Source organism: Monodelphis domestica, chromosome 7 (assembly GCF_027887165.1).
Source record: "Monodelphis domestica isolate mMonDom1 chromosome 7, mMonDom1.pri, whole genome shotgun sequence".
In the NCBI taxonomy this organism is placed as follows: domain Eukaryota; kingdom Metazoa; phylum Chordata; class Mammalia; order Didelphimorphia; family Didelphidae; genus Monodelphis; species Monodelphis domestica.
The window spans coordinates 209,571,792-209,590,283 of NC_077233.1; the positions used below are offsets into that span (position 1 = coordinate 209,571,792).

Below are 18,492 nucleotides of genomic sequence, written 5' to 3' on the forward strand. Positions count from 1 at the left end.
AGGTAAGAGTTAAAAAAATGTATAAAATAAAATAGGATTACAAAAGGAGCTAGTTACATTGAAATGGAGATGTAATTTTTTTTTTCCCATTCAAGTTCATGGACCCTCCCAAGATCTAGTTAAGAATCCCTGACTTCACGAGAGAATGTTGTTTATTCATTTTCAGTTTGTGGCCAACTCTCTGTGACCCCATTTTTAGGTTTTCTTGGCAAAGATATTGGAGTAGTTTGTCATTTCCTACTGCAGCTCATTTTATAGTTGAGGAAAACTGAGGCATATAGGGTTAAGTGACTTGTCCATGGTCACCCAGCTAGCAAATGGCTAGATTTGAATTCATGAAGTTGAGTCCTCCTGATTCCAGACTAGTGCTCTATCCACTGTACTACCTAGCTGTCTCCATGAGAGAATGTGCCTAGTACTAAAGTAGCATAGAGATAGCATGGAGTGAAGGTGTGTGTATGCATGTAGTTTGAGATTTGGGGGCCACATGGATCTATCCATTCTGTGAGAGAATGGGGCCTATGTCTTTGCTTGGGTAGGGAGCTGCTGACTTACTGTTAAGGTTTTGGCAGGCCAGGGCTACAGGATAGTCCCAAAATAAAACGTTAGTCAGAACTGGAACAACAAAAACCAAAACCACCCTTTTTTTTTAAATCTAAAATTTTCATTGAACAAAAATCTATTTTCTCTTCTTCCATTCCTCATTAGAAAAGGAAAAAAGAGAGAAAAACAAAACCTTTGCAACAAATTGTGTAGTCAAAACAAATTTCTAAATTGATCATGTTCAAAAAATGTATCTTATTTTGAACCTCAAGTCCATCTCCTCTCTGTCAAAAGGCATGTAGTATGCTTTATCAGTGATTTTCAGGAATTGTGACAGTTATTGGATTGATCATAATTCTTTTTTTTTTTAATGCTAGGTACACACTTTCATTTATTCATTCATTCATTCATTTATTTATCGGGGGAAATTTATTTATTTAATTAATTTACAATGTTTTTCCATGGTTACAAGATTGATCAGAATTCTTAATTAAGTCTTTAAAATATTTTTTTTCTTTACCATGTTGAACAACCAACCTTTAGGCCATACATTGTAGGGGAAGCCAGAGCCCTGTTGATGTGATAGTGGAACACCTTGAGCCACTGAGATCTGGGCTTCTTCCTGAGGCTGTGATCACCCTGTAGTCACATTAGATGTTTCCTGGATGGGATAGTCTTGCCATGTACCAACTGAACTTTGTCATAGACCTTATCTGTGTGTGTGCGTGTGAGAGAGATGGACTGATAGACACAGAGGCAGAGAGATACAGAGAGAGGAATGAGAGAAGGGGAGAGAAAGGGGGAAAGTGGCAGGGGGAGTAGGAAATGAAGGGGAAGAAGGGAAGAAAGAGATAGAGAGAGACAGGGAGAAAGGAAAGAGAGAAGGAAAGAAAAAGGAGTGAAGAGAGGTGAGAGAAAAGGGGAAAAGAAGAGAGGAAAGAAAGAGGGGGAGAAGAGGGAGAAAAGGGGAGAAAGAGAGAAGAGGGAGAAAGAAGAAAAGAGAGAAAATGAGAAGGGGAGAAAAGAGGGGAAAGAGAGAGAAAAAAGGAGGAAGAGAGAAAGGGAGAAAGAGAGAGGAAGGAGTCTGAGAAACAGAGAGAGAATGAAGGAGGAATCCTGTGTATGTGAGAGAAACAAGCAAACAGAAAGAGACAGTGTCAGAGACAGAGAATGAGAGAAAATGGGAAGGAGAGAGACAGACAATGAAAGAGCACAGTGTGTGTCTATGTGCACACACGTGCATGCACATGCAGCCATCTGCAGCTGTCACTTGGGGTTAGAAGCCTGAAGTATATGTAATCTCCTGAACTCACCAAATACTTCTGTGCTACTTACTCAGGTCAGTCCACATTTTTTTTTTATCTTCCAGTTTTCTCCAATGAAAAGAGGGGAAAATGTCTTGTAATTAGCATGTTAGGTGTTTGTACCAAATGGCTGCCTCCCAGGCTTGCCAAATTGACATTCCTCAAACAAACCTGACCACGACACTGTGCCTCAGAAATCTTCAATGATTCTTTATGGTGTCTAGGATTAGAATGCAAATTCCTCAGCATGACAGTTTAAGCCCTTCACAATCAGGCTTCCACCTACTCTTCTAGTGTTTATTGTTCTTATTTAGCCATGTCCTACTCTTCCTGACCCCACTTGGGTTTTTTTGGCAGAGATACTGAATTTGCTGGTTCCTTCTTTAACTTCTTTTACAGATGAGGAAACTGAGGCAGAGTTAATTGACTTGCTCAGGGTCACATGTCTTAGACAACTGTCTGAGTCCAAACTTAAACTCAGGAAGATGAGTCCTCCTGACTCCAGGCCTGGTATTCTATCCACTGTGCCACTTAGTTGTCCGCTTCTAGTCTTGCTTCATATTATTCCCTCTCATCAACATCCACAAGCAGTTAATATTTTTAAAAATTCTTACCTTCTGTCTTAAGGTAAGGATCCTTAAATCCTAAAAACCCTTAGACCTTTTGTCTAATTCTGAGTCAGAAGAGAGGCAAGGGATAGGTATATAGGATTAAGAAATTTGTCCCAGGAAGTATCTGAGGCCAAATTTGAACCCAAGTCCTTCTAGCTTCAAGCCTGGTTCTTTATCCCCTGGGCTGTTCAAATGCCCTCCAAGGCTCTAAGCTTCAGAGAAGGTGCCAACCTGTTTTATTAGAGGAAGTTCCTCCCTTGGAGCCTCCTCTACCCACGTAATCATGTCTGTCTCCTTTCACTATGCATCATCCTGTTGTGAAAATAAATGATTTCCTTTTTCTTTCCAAGAGACTTAAATACAACAAGATTTAGGATGGATGTGACTAGAACCGAGCAGTAGCCTTTTTGAAAATCTCCATGGTGCACTTACCCATCTCTTTAAACAGTGTGCATGTATGTGTATGAGACAGCTGGATGATGCAGAGGATAGAGCCTGAGACAGGAAGACTCTTCTTTGTGAGTTCAAATCTGGCCCCAGATACTTCCTAGCTAAGTGACCCTGGACAAGTCACTTAACCTTCTTTGCCTCAGTTTCCTCATCCACAAAATGAGTTGGAGAAGGAAATGGCAAATCACTAATATCTTTGCCAAGCAGATCCCAAATGGGGCCACAAAGGGTTGGGCACAACTGAAAAGATGAAACAATAACAATGCATGTGCTTGTCTGAGCATGCTTGAGTCATGGAGGAGATCTTTTCTAATGGGGCCTGCCATGGAGTTCTGTTTCCTAGGGTTGCTAGTGGATAAAGTTCATGAGAGGACCCATAGGGTCCTTCTAATCCTTGAGTCTTTGGCTGCCTTCAAGATTCTAGAAGGAAGTTTTTTGAGATGGCACATGTTTTGTGACAAAGAAAACATCTAAGTCTTTGGGATGCTAAGGTTTTCTAGTGTCTTGAGGTCCTTTGGACCAGTAGCTCCCATCTGATTAAATCCATCCAAATGACCTGGCATTGAATGATTTTTTAGGGGGATATAGCTGTTCCTAAGAGCAAAAGGAAGACCTTTTCAATTTGGTGATGGTTTTGTCCCATTATTGTTCCATTGACAGGGTAGCTTCCTGACCTTTAAATACTAAGTCAGTCTTTGTTATTTTAGTTTTAGCTTTTTAAAAAACTCCTACCTTCTGTCTTAGAATCAACTGTGTATTGGTTCTAAGGCAGAAGAGAGGTAAGGACTAAGCAACTGGGGTTAAGTGACTTGCCCAGGGTCACACAGCTAGGAAGTGTCTGAGGCCAGATTTGAACCCAGGACACCCTATCTTCAGGCTTGGCTCTCAATCCACTGAGCCATCTAGCTGCCCTTTGTCTTAGCATGTGTGAAGGAGATGTCATCCAGCTGGCACCTTGAGGTCATGGGAGTGTTTTGGTCTTGTCTACAAAAGGTTAAGTTCTCCTGCGTTATAAGCATGCCTGGCAGGGGCACCCGATGTGTGTGTGTTTAAGGCGAGAGGGAGCTGAGAATACCCACACATATTCCTAGGGTCTGGGTGTTCGTTGTTCGGGTTTGGAGACTGATCAGCTCTTTCTCTTCTCTGTCTCTTAAGAACTTTGAAGTGGCAGCTGATGATTTAGTGTCCATTTCAGAGCTGGGTCGAGGTGCCTATGGGGTAGTGGAGAAAGTTCGACATGCTCAGAGTGGAACCATCATGGCTGTCAAGGTAATAAATACATGGAGCCCCAGGGTTTGATAAATGGCAATGGGTGGTGATGCGTGAGCATTGCCTCACCTGGCACTAGTTATTATTACTCTAAGATGTACTGAGTTTTGCGAAGAGGGTTGGGATGTTCTAAAAAAAGTCTTCTCTTGGAAAACAGCAGGAAGATAGGATTCTAGTCTTAAAAAGACTCAGGTCTGAAAAGGACCTTAAGCAGTCCTCTCTACATTGGTTGATTTTGGGACAGAGAGCTGTAAACTCTCTTAGACCAAGCGAGAGACCAAGTCCTCTTGATGACTTTCAGAGGAGATGTTATCGTCTACTTTTTGTATTCCTTTCCACCTGTAGTCACAGCTCTCTGACGGTGCCCGTAGCCAGGCTCTCTTGCCCATTCCCTAATTAAGAGGGTGCATGGTGGCTTCTGGGAATAGAATTCCCTCAAGGGTTACTTCAACTTGTCTCTTCCCTCCCCAGAGAATCCGAGCGACTGTGAACACTCAGGAACAGAAGCGGCTTCTCATGGATCTGGATATCTCCATGAGGACTGTTGACTGCTTCTATACTGTCACCTTCTATGGGGCGCTTTTCAGAGAGGTAACGGGGAGGGGGAACGTAGACTGAACCACAGGTTTCTCCCGTGATTAGAATGTATGGATGGGGCAAATGGGATTTCAGCGGAACAAAAACAAGTCAAATCAGCAAGCATTTATTATGTTCTGGGGAAAGGCAGAAACAGTTCCTGCCTTCAAGAAGTTCCTTGTCTGATGAGGGCACACAGCATGCAAACTACTATGTACAAATAAGATGTGTGTGTGTGAGATAGAAAAGAACATATACACATACACACACACACACAGCTATGTGTGATAAGTTGGAGTCTATCCTTCCACCGAGCCTCACTATGAGCAGATTCAGTGGACAGTTTGATCCCTGGTTCAGTCTGCATAATATCATTGAATATAATCCCAAAGTAATTAGCCCCTGGTTCACAGTGGTGTGGATTAGAAATGGAATGGACTTTAGGGGTCACTGAATTGAACCCTTTCACTTTACATATGAGGAAACTTGGACCTCAGAAAGGCCCAGAATCTGAATGGGATTTGAATCCAGGTTTGAATCTTTATGACTTCTAGGCATGGTTTCTCTCTCTTCCCTTGGAAGTGATTATCACTTCTGCTAGACTTTTGGTTTAGTATAGCCACTTTAGCATATGAGGGTGGGAGTGGAGTGGGGTGGGTAGGCAGTTTTAGGGTTTCTCTGTTGATTCCTTTGTTCTCTATGGCCACCAGGGTGACGTATGGATCTGTATGGAATTGATGGACACCTCCCTGGACAAATTTTACAAGAAGGTTCTGGAGAAGCAGATGACCATACCAGAGGATATTCTAGGCGAGATAGCAGTGTCTGTAAGTGGTCAAGTTGTCCTTTTTAATCCTTTGTATTTGGGGTGCTGAAGGGATGGAGGCCAGAGTAGGAGATGATACTTTTCATTTTAACATAAGAATCCTATCAGGAATTAGCTTTGGGAAAGGGAAAAGGACCTACTTGTACAAAAATATTGATAATTGCTTTTTTTTTTTGTGGTGGCAAGGAATTAGAAATTAAAGGGATGTCCATTAGTTGGGGAATGGCTGAACAAAATGTGATGGTGATGGAGTACTATTGTATTGTAAGGAATGATGAAGAGGATGATTTCAGAAAGAACTGGAAAAACCTACCAAACTGATAGAGAGTGAAATAAGCAGAACCAGGAAAATATTATACATAGTAACAGCAATATTGTGGAATGGTCAAATGTGATAGACTTTGCTATTATCAGCACTACAGTGATCCAGGACAATTCTGAGGGATTTAGGACAAAGAATGCTCTCCACCTCCAGTGAAAGAACTGTAGGAGTTCAGAATGCACATGAAAGCATATGATTTTTCAATTATTTATTTGGGTTTATGTTTTTGGGATTTTGGTTTTATGAGATTATTCACTTACAAAAATGAACAATATGGAAATAAAAACCAACCAAAAAAAGAAATAGCTTTGGGATGAGAGAATATGAAGATCCTAGTCTGGCGTGAATATTCTTAGGAGACCTGGATCTGCTTAGTCCATCATTCTAAGAATTAGATGGATCAATTTCTTAATTGCCTGTGGGTTCCCATGGATACTAGCTTCTTTGTCCCTTGGCTCAAAGCCTTCTTGGTTTGGTAAATGTTCTGATGAGTGACATGGAACTCCTGCATTTTGGGCCCTTGGAAATTTGCAGTTGGGATGCTTTGCAAACTTTGAAAAGTCTTTGAACAAATGAATTTTTGACTTCTTTTACTACAGTTTTCCAGTTTACTTTATTCTAGGTTCCCATTATTTTAGGCTCAAAATTTGCCAATGCTTCATTGTTTGAACTTGGCTGCTGAACCCTCATATGCAGATGCCAAGCTGAGAAACTTTTTTCTTTCTCTTTTAAAAGTAACTGAGATTTGAGTTGCCCCTCCTCTCTCTTAAGTAACTTACTAAAACTTTTTATGCTTGAATAACTCACACCTCTTTCTTCCTTCCTCTTTTCTTTTCCTGTTGCACCCCAAGATTGTTAGAGCCCTGGAGCACTTACATAGTAAACTTTCTGTGATACACAGAGGTAAGTACTGCTCTTGTACTAATTCATTCATTTATTAATCATTCTCCAGTATAAAATGAACAAACTATGTATCATTCAGAGAGGCAGATGTTTCCCTTCCTTATGTTTATTGCTCTGACTCTTCAGCATCTAAGGAGTTAGGGGGAAGTTAGGAGGCCCAGACCCTTCTAGCCAGGGAGATGAACTTTTACTGAACTCTGTTTCCTTATATTATCTCAGCCAGGACCCAGTAGTGGCAGAAGACAAAGTGGATAGCCTCCTTGGAATGTGACTCCATGCTATTGTTCTCAGTGAAGGACTCAGAGTGGTGTGTGTATAATGAATGTTGGACTTGAGGAATGTCAGATAGTTTTAGGGTTGTGACTTTAAATCTAGATTTAAATGGTTGCCAAATAAAAAACCCAAGTCAGTCTGGAAATTTATGGTAATTTAATTAATATAGAGGGAAGGAATTTAAGGAGAAGGAGGAAAGTGGATATAGGATTTCTCCTACCTGGCCTATGCCAGGGGGAGTTTTAAACTCCCGGCCTCTGTCTCTGAAGAAGATTAGAGGCTTCTGAGAGGAAAAAGTTGGAAAGTAAATGAGGAAAATTCAGCCAGAAACTCATCACCAAACTGGACAATAGCTTGTAGTCACGCTAAGATGCTAAAAGGCTCAGCTCTCAGATAACTCTCCACCGCCAATCAGGGAAAGAGAGTCCTTGAGGGACGAAAAATCTCAAATATATAGACCTTTCATCCTTGTGTCTCCTCCTCTAAATTTTTACATCTACCAATCACATTAAAGGCTTTTTTCTCCAGGATTTCCCATACTTTTAGTTCTCACCTTCTTTGATTTTGATTATATCTTTTGAGTTACTTAACACTTCTTTGTTAAGTTCATCTTTTGTTAGTTACTTGACCTTTTTGTGATTAATTTAACCTCTATAGTTACTTAACATCTTTTTGTATTAGGATACTAAAAATAGTTAAGTACCTTCATTGTTCAATCGGGAGATTACAACTTTATCTTCCCCATAAGGTAAGTATGTAAGTATCTTAAGTAGGGTGGAGTAATTTAAAAGTTCCCAAGACATTCTTGATTCTGTTAGACCAAGTATCTCCATTGTTATAATCAGGAGGTAGCTAAATCAAATCTCCTAAAGGATGGTCTGAGTAGGGTGGAATAGTTTTAAAGTTCACAATCCCCCCTGATAATCATTGGGAGACTAGTCTCCCCATTGATCACTTAATTCTGGGTTTCAGATCCAGGGTGGAATGCTTGTGATCAGTTGTTTGCAAGGGAGCAGAAGCCTTGGTTGCAGTTGTAAGGCAGAAGGGACTACTAGTGTTTTCAGCTGTAGGAAAATGGGGGCCCTCGTCACATACTTAGGGGAGCAGAGGAACAGGGGCCCTTCCTGGGTAAAGACTAGAGCATATTCAAGGAGAGCAGTGATCAAATCTCTCCCTAGATTACACTGCCCTGGAAGCACCAAAAATTTGCAGTCTTCTAGAACTAGCTTTGAAAACAGAAGTATGATAAAGCTAGAAAGTTGGGACAGTGCCTTTCTATCTGCAGGTGACCAGAGTCCAGATTTACCACTAAGTTAAAAGTCAAGAAGTAGGCTGGAAAAACCCCCCCAATAAAAAAAGAACACGACCATAATAAGTTACTATAGTGTCAGGGAAGACCAAGATAGACACTCAGAAGAAGACAGTATTGTGAAAACACCTACAACTTAAGCCTCAAAGAAAACTGCTAATCAAGTACAAGCAACTCTTTCTGCAGTGGCAAAGAATTGGAAATTGAAAGGATGTCCCTCAGTTGGGGAATGGCTGGTGGCATATGATGGTGATGGAATGCCATAAGAAATGTTGGAGGGGTAGTTTTGGGAAGACATATATAAACTAGTGCAAAGTGAAGTAAGCAGACCCCGGAGATCCTTGTACACATTGCTACACATTGTAATTATGTAATCACAACATTATAACAGTTATCTGTGAAAGATTTAGCTCTTCTCATCAACAAAATGATCCAGGTCAATTCCAAAGGAAAAGAAATTCTGTGTACCTCCAGAGAAAGAACTGATGAACTCCGAGTGCAAATCGAAGTTTAGTTTTCTCATCTTATTTTTTCATGCATTTTTTCATGACATGGTTAATATGGAAATATGTTTTGCATGCTTTCACTTGGATAATTGATATCATATTACTTGCCTTTTCAGTGAGTGGGGAAGGGGAAGATAGGAGGGATTTGGAACATGATGTTAAAAAGAATTCCATCCTCAGCATGTTGTTATCTCGCCTCTTTGGAGGTGTGTGGTCTAGTAAAGAGACCATTGGATTTGGATTCAAAGATTCTGGGCATCATATTCCAGCCCTGCTACTTCCTACCTATGATTTTAGGCAAGTCACTTAATCTATCTTGCTCTTTTTCCCCAACTATAAAGGAGGTGGGCCAGATTACAGGTGCTTAATCTATTTTGGTGTCAAGGGGCCCTTTTTGGAGGTCTGGTGACTTTTTCTGAGAGTTATTTTTTTTAGAATATTTTAAAATAAAATACATAGGATTGATTACAAATACAAAGGAAACCAATTATTCTGAAATAAAGCTTTTAACATAAAAAAACCCCATTCACAGCCCCCAGGTTAAGATTCTTTTGAGTAGAGATTTCTTCTGCATTCTCTTCCAACTCTAACCCTTTGTGGTTCTAGTTTCACAGCATTCTGGTTTTCCAGAAGTCATCCCTTGTATTGAGCCAAAATCCTTGGTCCTGTAATTTTTACTTACTGATGCTAGTGCTGCTCTCAGTCCCCACAGAATAAACTTATTCTCTATTCCTTGCAATGTGGCTCTTCTGCTACTGGAAAATGGCATTCATATTGCTTCCTAAATGTTATCTACCTCAAGTTAAACAGATTCCTTTCCATGAACATCTATTATAGGATATGATTATGAACATCTCTCCTCTGTACGCACTCAAGTTTGGCAAGGTCTCTTTTAAAATGTGGCACCTAGACATAAATCAAGTGTAGTCTAGCCATGTGCCATACCACTGATCTATCCAGGAGGCAGGAAATCTAGGTTTTAGCCTTGACTGTCACAAATTATGTGATCCTGGGCAAAAAGTTACTGGGCAGTTCTTTTCTTGTCCTGACCATTACTTCTTTAGGCCATATTATGTCCTGAAATTTCTCTCTGGTTTTATTTCCTACTCTTATACTTTGCTTTATCCTTTTTTTTTTTTTAATTTTTGGCTACCTAAAGATTTTCACTGTGTTTCTGTTTTCCTTCCTGGCTCCTCTTAGATGTCAAGCCATCCAATGTTCTTATCAACAAGCAAGGCCATGTTAAAATGTGTGACTTTGGCATCAGTGGCTACTTGGTGGACTCAGTTGCCAAGACCATGGATGCTGGTTGCAAACCCTATATGGCGGTAAGTGGGGGCACAGTCTAGATCAGAGGGAGAGCCTAGTTTATTCTCTCAGAACAGGATAGTGGCTTCCCAGGAGAAATTCCTAGTGTTGAAAACAGGAACTTTGGGCAACTGGTACCGGACATAACACTCTGTGCTTACAAATGATCTTCATGTCTGTTAAAGGGAGATAGTGAAAGTTACTGAACCAGTAAAAGCCTCATGCTATGGGTTGTGGGTTTTCTTTTCCCCATTTTTTGATTCTAATTGTGACGGTCCTAGAGCCTTGATCTAAGCTACATGGCTGCCTTAGAGACAGTGCTTCAGACAACGCCTTGAAGATGAGGGGCTAAACTGGAATTTGTCACGTGTGGGTTCTTTGCTCATTTTTAACCCATTAAGCCAAATGGGCTTCCAGCTTCCTTCACTCCTCCTAAGCTCATGTCTTCTCAGAGACTGCATGCCAGCCAAACCAAAACATATTTAGGAATGAAATTTGTGAGGGTGCAAGGAAAATTTTGAGCACAAAAACCAAGTAAGAGAGATTTTGGGGTTATTTGCTCTCTGGTGTCGTCCATGCCAATTACTCCCTGCATATAGATGTGAGAGTTGCGAAATGTGTATGGTACAGCCTGCATGATTCTTCATTGTGAGAGTGACATTTTTATTGGCACCAACTGGAGAGAAATAACGTGTTTTTTTTTTTAAATAAATATACTCCCCAGGACAGCTGCCCTGACAAACTATGGATACCTTAAGCCATAGTGGGGAGAAGGGTGGGAAGGGCACAAGAAAGACAGCATGGTATGATGGTAAAAAAACTGGACCACAGTGCATGGAACATGAGTTCTGGTCACTTTTCTTCTACTCACCATGACAATGAACAGCCCTTTTTTCCACTTTGGGCTCAGCTTTCTCTGTAAAAAGAGGGCATCAGACTCCATGATCTCTCTGAATTCCCTGTCAGCCTCAGGTTTAATTCTTTGAAGAAGTGAAATGAGCCTTCTTGAAGCTTTTTAAAAAGGGGGATAATAATAACAGCTGTCTTGCAGGGTCTGCCCACAATTAGCTTGCTGCTGGGCATTCTGTGTGGAGCCTTTGTCTTTGGATGAACTCGGGTTTGAATCCTTCTTGGATGTGTCAAGAACACTGAGCTGCCCTAATTTCCTTAATTTCTCACTTTTCACTCTTACAGCCAGAGAGAATCAACCCAGAACTGAACCAAAAAGGATATAATGTCAAGTCAGACGTCTGGAGTCTGGGAATCACTATGGTAAAGACATAAAATACCTCTGGCAGCAGCTGCCTTTTTTGGGCCATTTGGGGCTGGGGCAGGAGGGGGAGAAGGAAAGCTTTGGGGATACTCTCCCCTCCCCCCAAGTCTTCCTCATACCTCCAGAAGTCAAGTAGAAAAAAAACTCCACAGAAATCTGAAGTGATTAGAGATGTGAGGTATACTGGGCACAGGTTGGTGTGGAAATGGGGCTGAAGATGGTGTCAAATAGACTGAGGAGGCAGTGAAAGGGAAGAGGAGGCAGTCAAGAGGACCTGAATTCGAATCTCTGCTGCCAAACCCGTGTGAAATTGATCAGGTTAGTTCATGGACAAGAGGACTCTTTGGGTTTTAGTTTCTTCATCTGTGAAAAGAGTTAACTAGATGGTTTCAGAGGTCTCTTCCAGCCGGTAATCTATGATCCTATGATTTGATCCCTTCAGAGAGCAAGTTAAAATGAACATTAAGGTTAGCCTTAAAAGAAACCCCAGCAGTCAGAGTAGAGTGCTTATGGAAGAGCCAAGGGGCTTTTTCTTGGTGGAAGCTTTTTTTAGTATCAGATGGTGGAACCATGCTATTTTAGTATAGTTGGTGGAATTATTTCTTCCCCCATCTCCACCCCCGACTCCTTCTGAGTCACTGTCCTGTGCCATCAGCATAGGACATGGCATCATGGAATGGAAATGAATACAATCAGATCTGGAATCAGAGAATGCAGATTCTGTGACCTTGGGCCAATCACTACTTTTGTAAGTGAGAGACCCCATCTTCCCACCTCCCCCTTACTCTTATAGCAGATGCCTAAGGGGCATCACCCTAAGTTTGAACTCTGCCGATGGCTCTGGGTGCTGGTCCTCTAAATGATCTCACACCAGTGTGTTTGGGGAGGACTTTTTGCCAGATTAGGGTAAATTGGGCGTTTCTCTGTGTTTAAAAATAGAATTTAGGTGGCGGCACTGTTGTTCGAGGGAAATTCTGGGCATGGATTAATTAATGTGACATTTAGGGAGATTCTCAGACCTTTGGCATTGACTCACTTCCCCTTTCCTCCACTTTGCTGGGCTAAGATAGAGGGAATGCATTTGTGTTTCTCCCAAGGGCCTTTCAGGCAGATGTTTTATTTGTCCAGTGGATTTCCCCCAGACCCTTCCCTGGCATTGTTTGTTGGGATCACTGTCACCACCCCCCTCCACCCCCAAAAGTTTTCATGCCTTCTGGCTGAGTTCTCCAGAATTTCTCCACCCTCGTGACTCTGCTTTCAGTCCAAAACAGTGAGCTCACGGGCACCTTCCATTCCCTCCCCCGGTACAGGAAGTGCCTTACATTAGTCCCTGAAGAACCAGGCAGACTAGATTGCCTTGTAGGAACCCCAGCTGCTTCTTACTGGGGAAGCCAGTGCTTAAGGCTGCCCCCTTGTGGCTGCTTTTGAGGCTGTTTCTAGGTTTTCAGCCAGAGTGCCACATGTGTCCTAGTGCAGCCTCACCCTCCTTCCCCCTGCCTGAGTGAGGGTGAAAGAGAGGGAGAGGCAAAGGGCCAGAACCACCTTATTTGGACTGCTCTAAAGGGAGAAACTGCTAAGTGTCCTTCCTGGAAATAAATTCTGTAGAGGTTAGGAGGGGCTCTTAGATAGTCTAAGCCCTTTGTTCTTCCGAGGGATCCTAATGATTGCAATGCTAGGTGTAGGGATGTGTGTGTGTGTGTGTGTGTGTGTGTGTCTGTCTGTCTGTCTGTCTGTCTGTCTGTCTGTCTCTGTCTAGGTATGTGTGTATTGATGAGCAAGATTTTTGTAACTGCAAAAATGTTATTCAAATTCTTTAGTACCTTCTTGCTTTTGATCAGTCAGCAAGTATTCATTAAGCATCTACTATGTGCTTAAAAAAATCCTTATTTTCTGTCTTGTTAACAATTCTGAGAGGCTAGGCAAATGGAGTTAAGTGACTTGCCCAGGGTCACAAGCTAGGAAGCATCTGAGGCCAGATTTGAACCAAGGACCTCCCAATTCCAAACCTGATGTTCTCTCCACTGAGCCATCTAGCCACTTACTTTTGAGTAATTTTGACATTTTGTTTGTTTGCACCATTGATTTCTGAGGAAACCACTTTCGTTTCAGCTTCTGTAGGGGCAAACCACCTTAGTTAGAGGAATGGCCTCTATGTCCAAAATAGTAAGCCTGAATTAAGTTCTCTTATCTGAAAGAGATGTACACATACATATGTGTACACACACGTATATATGTGTGTACACATACCCTAATTATATGTTACATGTACAATTCTAGATTTACATAAATTATAAACACATAACGTGTCTGGTTTAAACATGGAGTTTGGGCTAATGTCAGTGAGGAATTGGCAAATTCATTAATGAAGAGCATGTTTACCCTTTTATTTCCAGTTCTAGTCATTTGTTTGAACTAGAGTCTCTTGAGCCCATTATTCGGTTGTGCCTTTCAGTAACAGCTGCAGTGGAATTTTAAAATTCTCTGGCTTTCATCTCTTGTGTCGTCTAATATAGTTCAAGGACAAGTTGATGTTTTCACATTAATGGCAGTTCAAGTCAAAGGCTTAAGCTGATTAACAATTGCCCTTTGACATAGATGACCTTCACTTAATGAAATTGCTGTGGCTTCTTAAGTTTCAAAAATAATTCAGCAGACTGTGAAAATAATCTCTATTTACTGTATCTCTCTGTATGGTATATAATTGAGTATGAATAGGAATGGGACACTTCTTGGATCATGTATTTCTTCCTTTCCTTTCCTTTCCTTTCCTTTCCTTTCCTTTCCTTTCCTTTCCTTTCCTTTCCTTTCCTTTCCTTTCCTTTCCTTTCCTTTCCTTTCCTTTCCTTTCCTTTCCTTTCCTTTCCTTTCCTTTCCTTTCCTTTCCTTTCTCCTTTCCTTTCCTTTCCTTTCCTTTCTCCTTTCTTTTCTCCTTTCTTTTCTCCTTTACCTCTCATCTTGGAATAAATACTGTGCATTGGCTCCAAGGCAAAAGAGTGGTAAGGGCTAGGCAATGGGGGTTAAGTGACTTGTCCAAAGTCACACAGCTGGGAAATATCTGAGGCCATATTTGAACCTAGGACCTCCTGTCTCTAGGCCTGGATCTCAATCCACTGAGCCACCCAGCTGCCCCCCTTTTTAATTTTTAAGTCAAAAGCTACCCTCCTCATCTAAAGAATTTCTCCCCCTCCATTCCATGTATATTTATGTATGTATAAAATTTTAATGACCTGCCCTCCCTCTCTATCCAGTCTGATGGAGTACCAAACCTGGTAGAAGAGAGCTAAACAAATTTAAAACCCCAGTTCCTAAATGAAATCTGCCATGACCAGATATTCCTTACCTAACCTCAGTGGCTTAATGGCCAAGTAGTAGGTCCACATCTGAGCTGATTTCTTCCCTCTGATTTCCATCCCAAGTTGAGCTCATTGTGTCCAGACCCTCGTGACCCTACGAGAGTTCATCCTATAGCATTAGGACATAAGGCAAGGCACTGCTGTGGCCACGGGCCTGTCTGTGTGGTGTTTATGTATGTGGACCTCCATTTCTGGTGACTTTTCCTTCTTCAGGTAAGAATGTTTATCAGCTTAGCTATAAGCCCCAGCAAGAGGAATTCTGGTTTTGAGCCCATTTCACTGGACCAGATACTGTCAAGGGGAAAATGGAGAATCTGACCTCCTTCTGCTTCAGCTTTCTGGGTCTTGGGGACCTAAGTTTTTCTCTGATTGCCCAGGAGAATGAGACCAATATTTTGACCTTGTCCCTTCTCATGGTACACAACTGGGTGAGGTATGGTTCAGGTGGGATTTTGGAAGGGTGAGGGACAATGATTAATGAAAGATCATCTTCCTTGGACTCCAGATTGAGATGGCCATTCTTCGGTTTCCGTATGAGTCATGGGGGACCCCATTCCAGCAGCTGAAACAGGTGGTAGAAGAACCTTCTCCCCAGCTTCCTGCTGACCGCTTCTCTCCCGAGTTTGTGGACTTCACAGCTCAGTGGTGAGTCTTGGTGGTGGTGGTGGTGGCAGCGGTGGATGGAGGGGGGGGAGGTTGGGGAATGGCTTTTTGCAAGCTGAGGTTTAGGTAAAATCTTTCTCTTGGAGGAAGAGAGGTCTTTGCTCTTTCCCCATGAGGCTGGCTAAATTTCTAGAGTCTTTTAGCTGTGTGTTTAAGGTTCTTCCAGCAAGGCTTACAGGGACCATCATTTATCAAGGCCATCTGCTTGTCTTAGAGTAGTGGTGGTCCTGGGGGTGAGTGTGGGCAAGGAGCCTCCTTTATAACTACTTTAGTGAAGACTCAGAGACAGCCCTTGGAAAGGACCTTAGAGATCTGTAGGAGGAGTAGATGTCAGCCAACCTGAGCTTAAACTCTTCCACCGATGGCCTTCCCAAGGCTGCCTATTCTGTTTGTGCCTTTAGAGACATTCATCTTTGTATTGAGGTACAGTCCAATAACATCATTATTTTGTTCTGTAAACCCCTTTCAGAAAAGGATGATTGAATTACTTAAAATATTCTGAAATGATTTGCTGCTTAAGGTGCTATTAAAAATTTTTTTAGCATAAACCCTCCAAGGGATTCTCAAACCATAAAATGGGAATTATTGGCATATTAAATAGGGCACTGGATCAGTGGACTCAGGAAGATCTGGTTTCAAATCCTGCCTTAGACACTACCTGTTTGACTCTGAGTGAGTCACTTAATATTTCTGTGTCTGGGTTCCTTATCTATAAAATGAGAGGGTGGGGATGGGAATGGACTTGATAGCTTTTATGGACCCTTCAACCCTGATTTGCTGATACTATGGAAATCTCCCTCCCTGACACATACTTTTTCTCAGGCCCCCAGAGCCATAAAACAAGCCTGCTCTTTCGTCTGCATGACAGTCTTTCATAAATTTGAAGTTCAACAGATGGGCAGGGCAGTTAGTAACATAGTGTTAGAGGAATCCCTTCCACATCGCAACTTTGCCCATCATGGTAGATTTAATGCAGGAAGTACTGTGCAAGTCTGGTTTCAAGCTAGATCAAGCAAAGACCCAATGTCAGCCTTGTTGGATCATTGGAGGGGGGTATCCCAGGGTGCCTATTGGGTTTGCTCAACGCTAAGCTCCGTCCCTGCTAATGGTCCCAGCCTGGGTGCTCCAGCATCAGCTCTGATTCCTAGCAGGCGACTTTCTTCTTGGCCTGCGTAAGGGGACAAAATCATTCTGGGTTTCCTTCCCTGGGCACTTGGGGCCGGGTTTTGAAGGGCTGAAGAACGTGTGAGCTGCTGCTCTCCACCCCGCTCAGAGGGTTCATGTCTGTTCTGCTTTCCTTTGTAGCTTGAGGAAGAATCCTGCAGAGCGAATGAGTTATCTGCAGCTAATGGTGAGTACCTGGCAATGGTCTTCTGGACCCCAAAGCAATACTTTGGAAGTGTAAAGAACGGGCCAGATGGCCATCACCCCGGATGTCAGAGGCAGTGACTGCCCCATTGCTGAGGTGCAGGAAGACCAGCCAACTCAGAATGTGTTTGCCAGCCAGGTTAAAGGAACTGTTTTGGTCTGGGTAATGGTGATAGGGTAGAATGGGGATGAGTGAGCAAATTTCTTTTACATTCCTCAATTTTTTTATGGATGTCTTTTGGATTTTTTTTTCACCTTCATTTGCAAGTATATACCTCCTCCTTCCCCATTTTAAGAGGAGGGTTTTTTTCTTTCTCTCTCTTTTTTAAAACCTTTACCTTCCAATTTGGAGTCAATAGTATGTACTGGTTCCAAGGTAGAAGAGTGGCTGGCTAGGCAATGGGGGTGAAGTGACTTGCCCAGGGTCACACAGCTGGGAAGTATCTGAGGTCAGATTTGGACCCAGGACTTCATCTCCTGTCTCTAGGCCTGGCTCTCTGTCCACTGAACCACCCAGCTGCTCTAGTTCCTTTTGATAAAGTTTAGTTTAGCAACCTGCCCTTAGCTGTAGGTGACAGGGGAAGCACACCTCTTTCAGAGGCCTCCTTTGGGAAAATTTGGCTGTTGACTTCACCAGAGCTGGGAAGTCAGCAGGCATAGGGCTGGAAAGCCCAAAGCTTTAATTAGCTCTGGGTGGAAAATGGCCTGGACAGGAGGAGGCATGCTTGGTGACTCAGTGATTTTCCTCAAGTCCATGTGGAGCTTGCATAAGCCTTCGGGGAAAATTCATATACCACAGTCTGGGCCTCAAGAGAAGTTGGTTAGGCTATTCCCTCCATTAAGATGGAAAGTAAGGTGGGACAATTGGGTGGCTCAGTGGATGGAGAGCCAGGCCTGGAGGTGAGAGGTCCTGGGTTCAAATCTGGATTTAGACACTTCCTGGCAAGTCACTTCACCCCCCATTGCCCAGCCCTTACCACTCTTCTGCCTTGGAACCAATATGATGTATTGATTCTAAGATGGAAGATAAGAGTTAAAAAAAAAAGGTTGGAAAGTAAGGATTAAAAAAAATAGTAGTTGGTTGGCTACCAGGTTGCCTCCTGGCATGAGTCAGCACCAGGCTGAATTCAGTTCTGGTTTTAGGCAGAGGATGAAAAAGCCCTCTCCTCTGGTCTACTTCTGGCATAGCTGACTATTAGAGACGGGCTGCCATTGGGCCAGGGTTCCTGTGGTCGGTGGTGCTCAGAGCTAGAATGATGCCAATTGGAACTCTACTCAAAGATGGCTACATCTTGGAAAATGGTGCCTCTCTGCCTTTTTCCTACTGTCCAAGATTAGTTTGTGGGTTGTGGGTTGTGTACTTGAATTGAGGGTACTATAGGAAGGAGGACTCGGGGAACTGACTTGCTTTCTGAAAGATGTTTGTCCCATTTAGGTTTTGTATTACCCAAGAGGATGACGTTCTGGCCTGGGTCAAATTGAAGGGGATTGCTCAGATCTGCAGAAACCCTAAGATCAGTTTAGCCACAAGTTATTCTTCTAGGGATGGAAAAGAATGCTGGAGTCAGAAAACTTGAGTTCAGATCTTAGCCTCATCCTATAACCAAGCGTATGAGCCCATGGCAAGCCGTTGAA

General features: G+C 42.4%; 1 protein-coding gene across 2 annotated transcripts in view; it reads left to right on the plus strand.

The window, feature by feature from the left end:
• Window positions 1-18,492, plus strand: part of MAP2K3 (mitogen-activated protein kinase kinase 3) — a 78,750-nt gene that overhangs the window by 55,199 nt on the left and 5,059 nt on the right. For both annotated transcript variants that reach the window (XM_007498453.3, XM_007498452.3), the window contains exons 4-11: window positions 4,064-4,177; window positions 4,649-4,768; window positions 5,464-5,580; window positions 6,753-6,804; window positions 10,093-10,220; window positions 11,395-11,472; window positions 15,332-15,471; window positions 16,795-16,840. In XM_007498453.3, coding sequence (XP_007498515.1) covers window positions 4,064-4,177; window positions 4,649-4,768; window positions 5,464-5,580; window positions 6,753-6,804; window positions 10,093-10,220; window positions 11,395-11,472; window positions 15,332-15,471; window positions 16,795-16,840 — 795 coding nt within the window. The remainder of the gene's footprint in view (window positions 1-4,063; window positions 4,178-4,648; window positions 4,769-5,463; window positions 5,581-6,752; window positions 6,805-10,092; window positions 10,221-11,394; window positions 11,473-15,331; window positions 15,472-16,794; window positions 16,841-18,492) is intronic.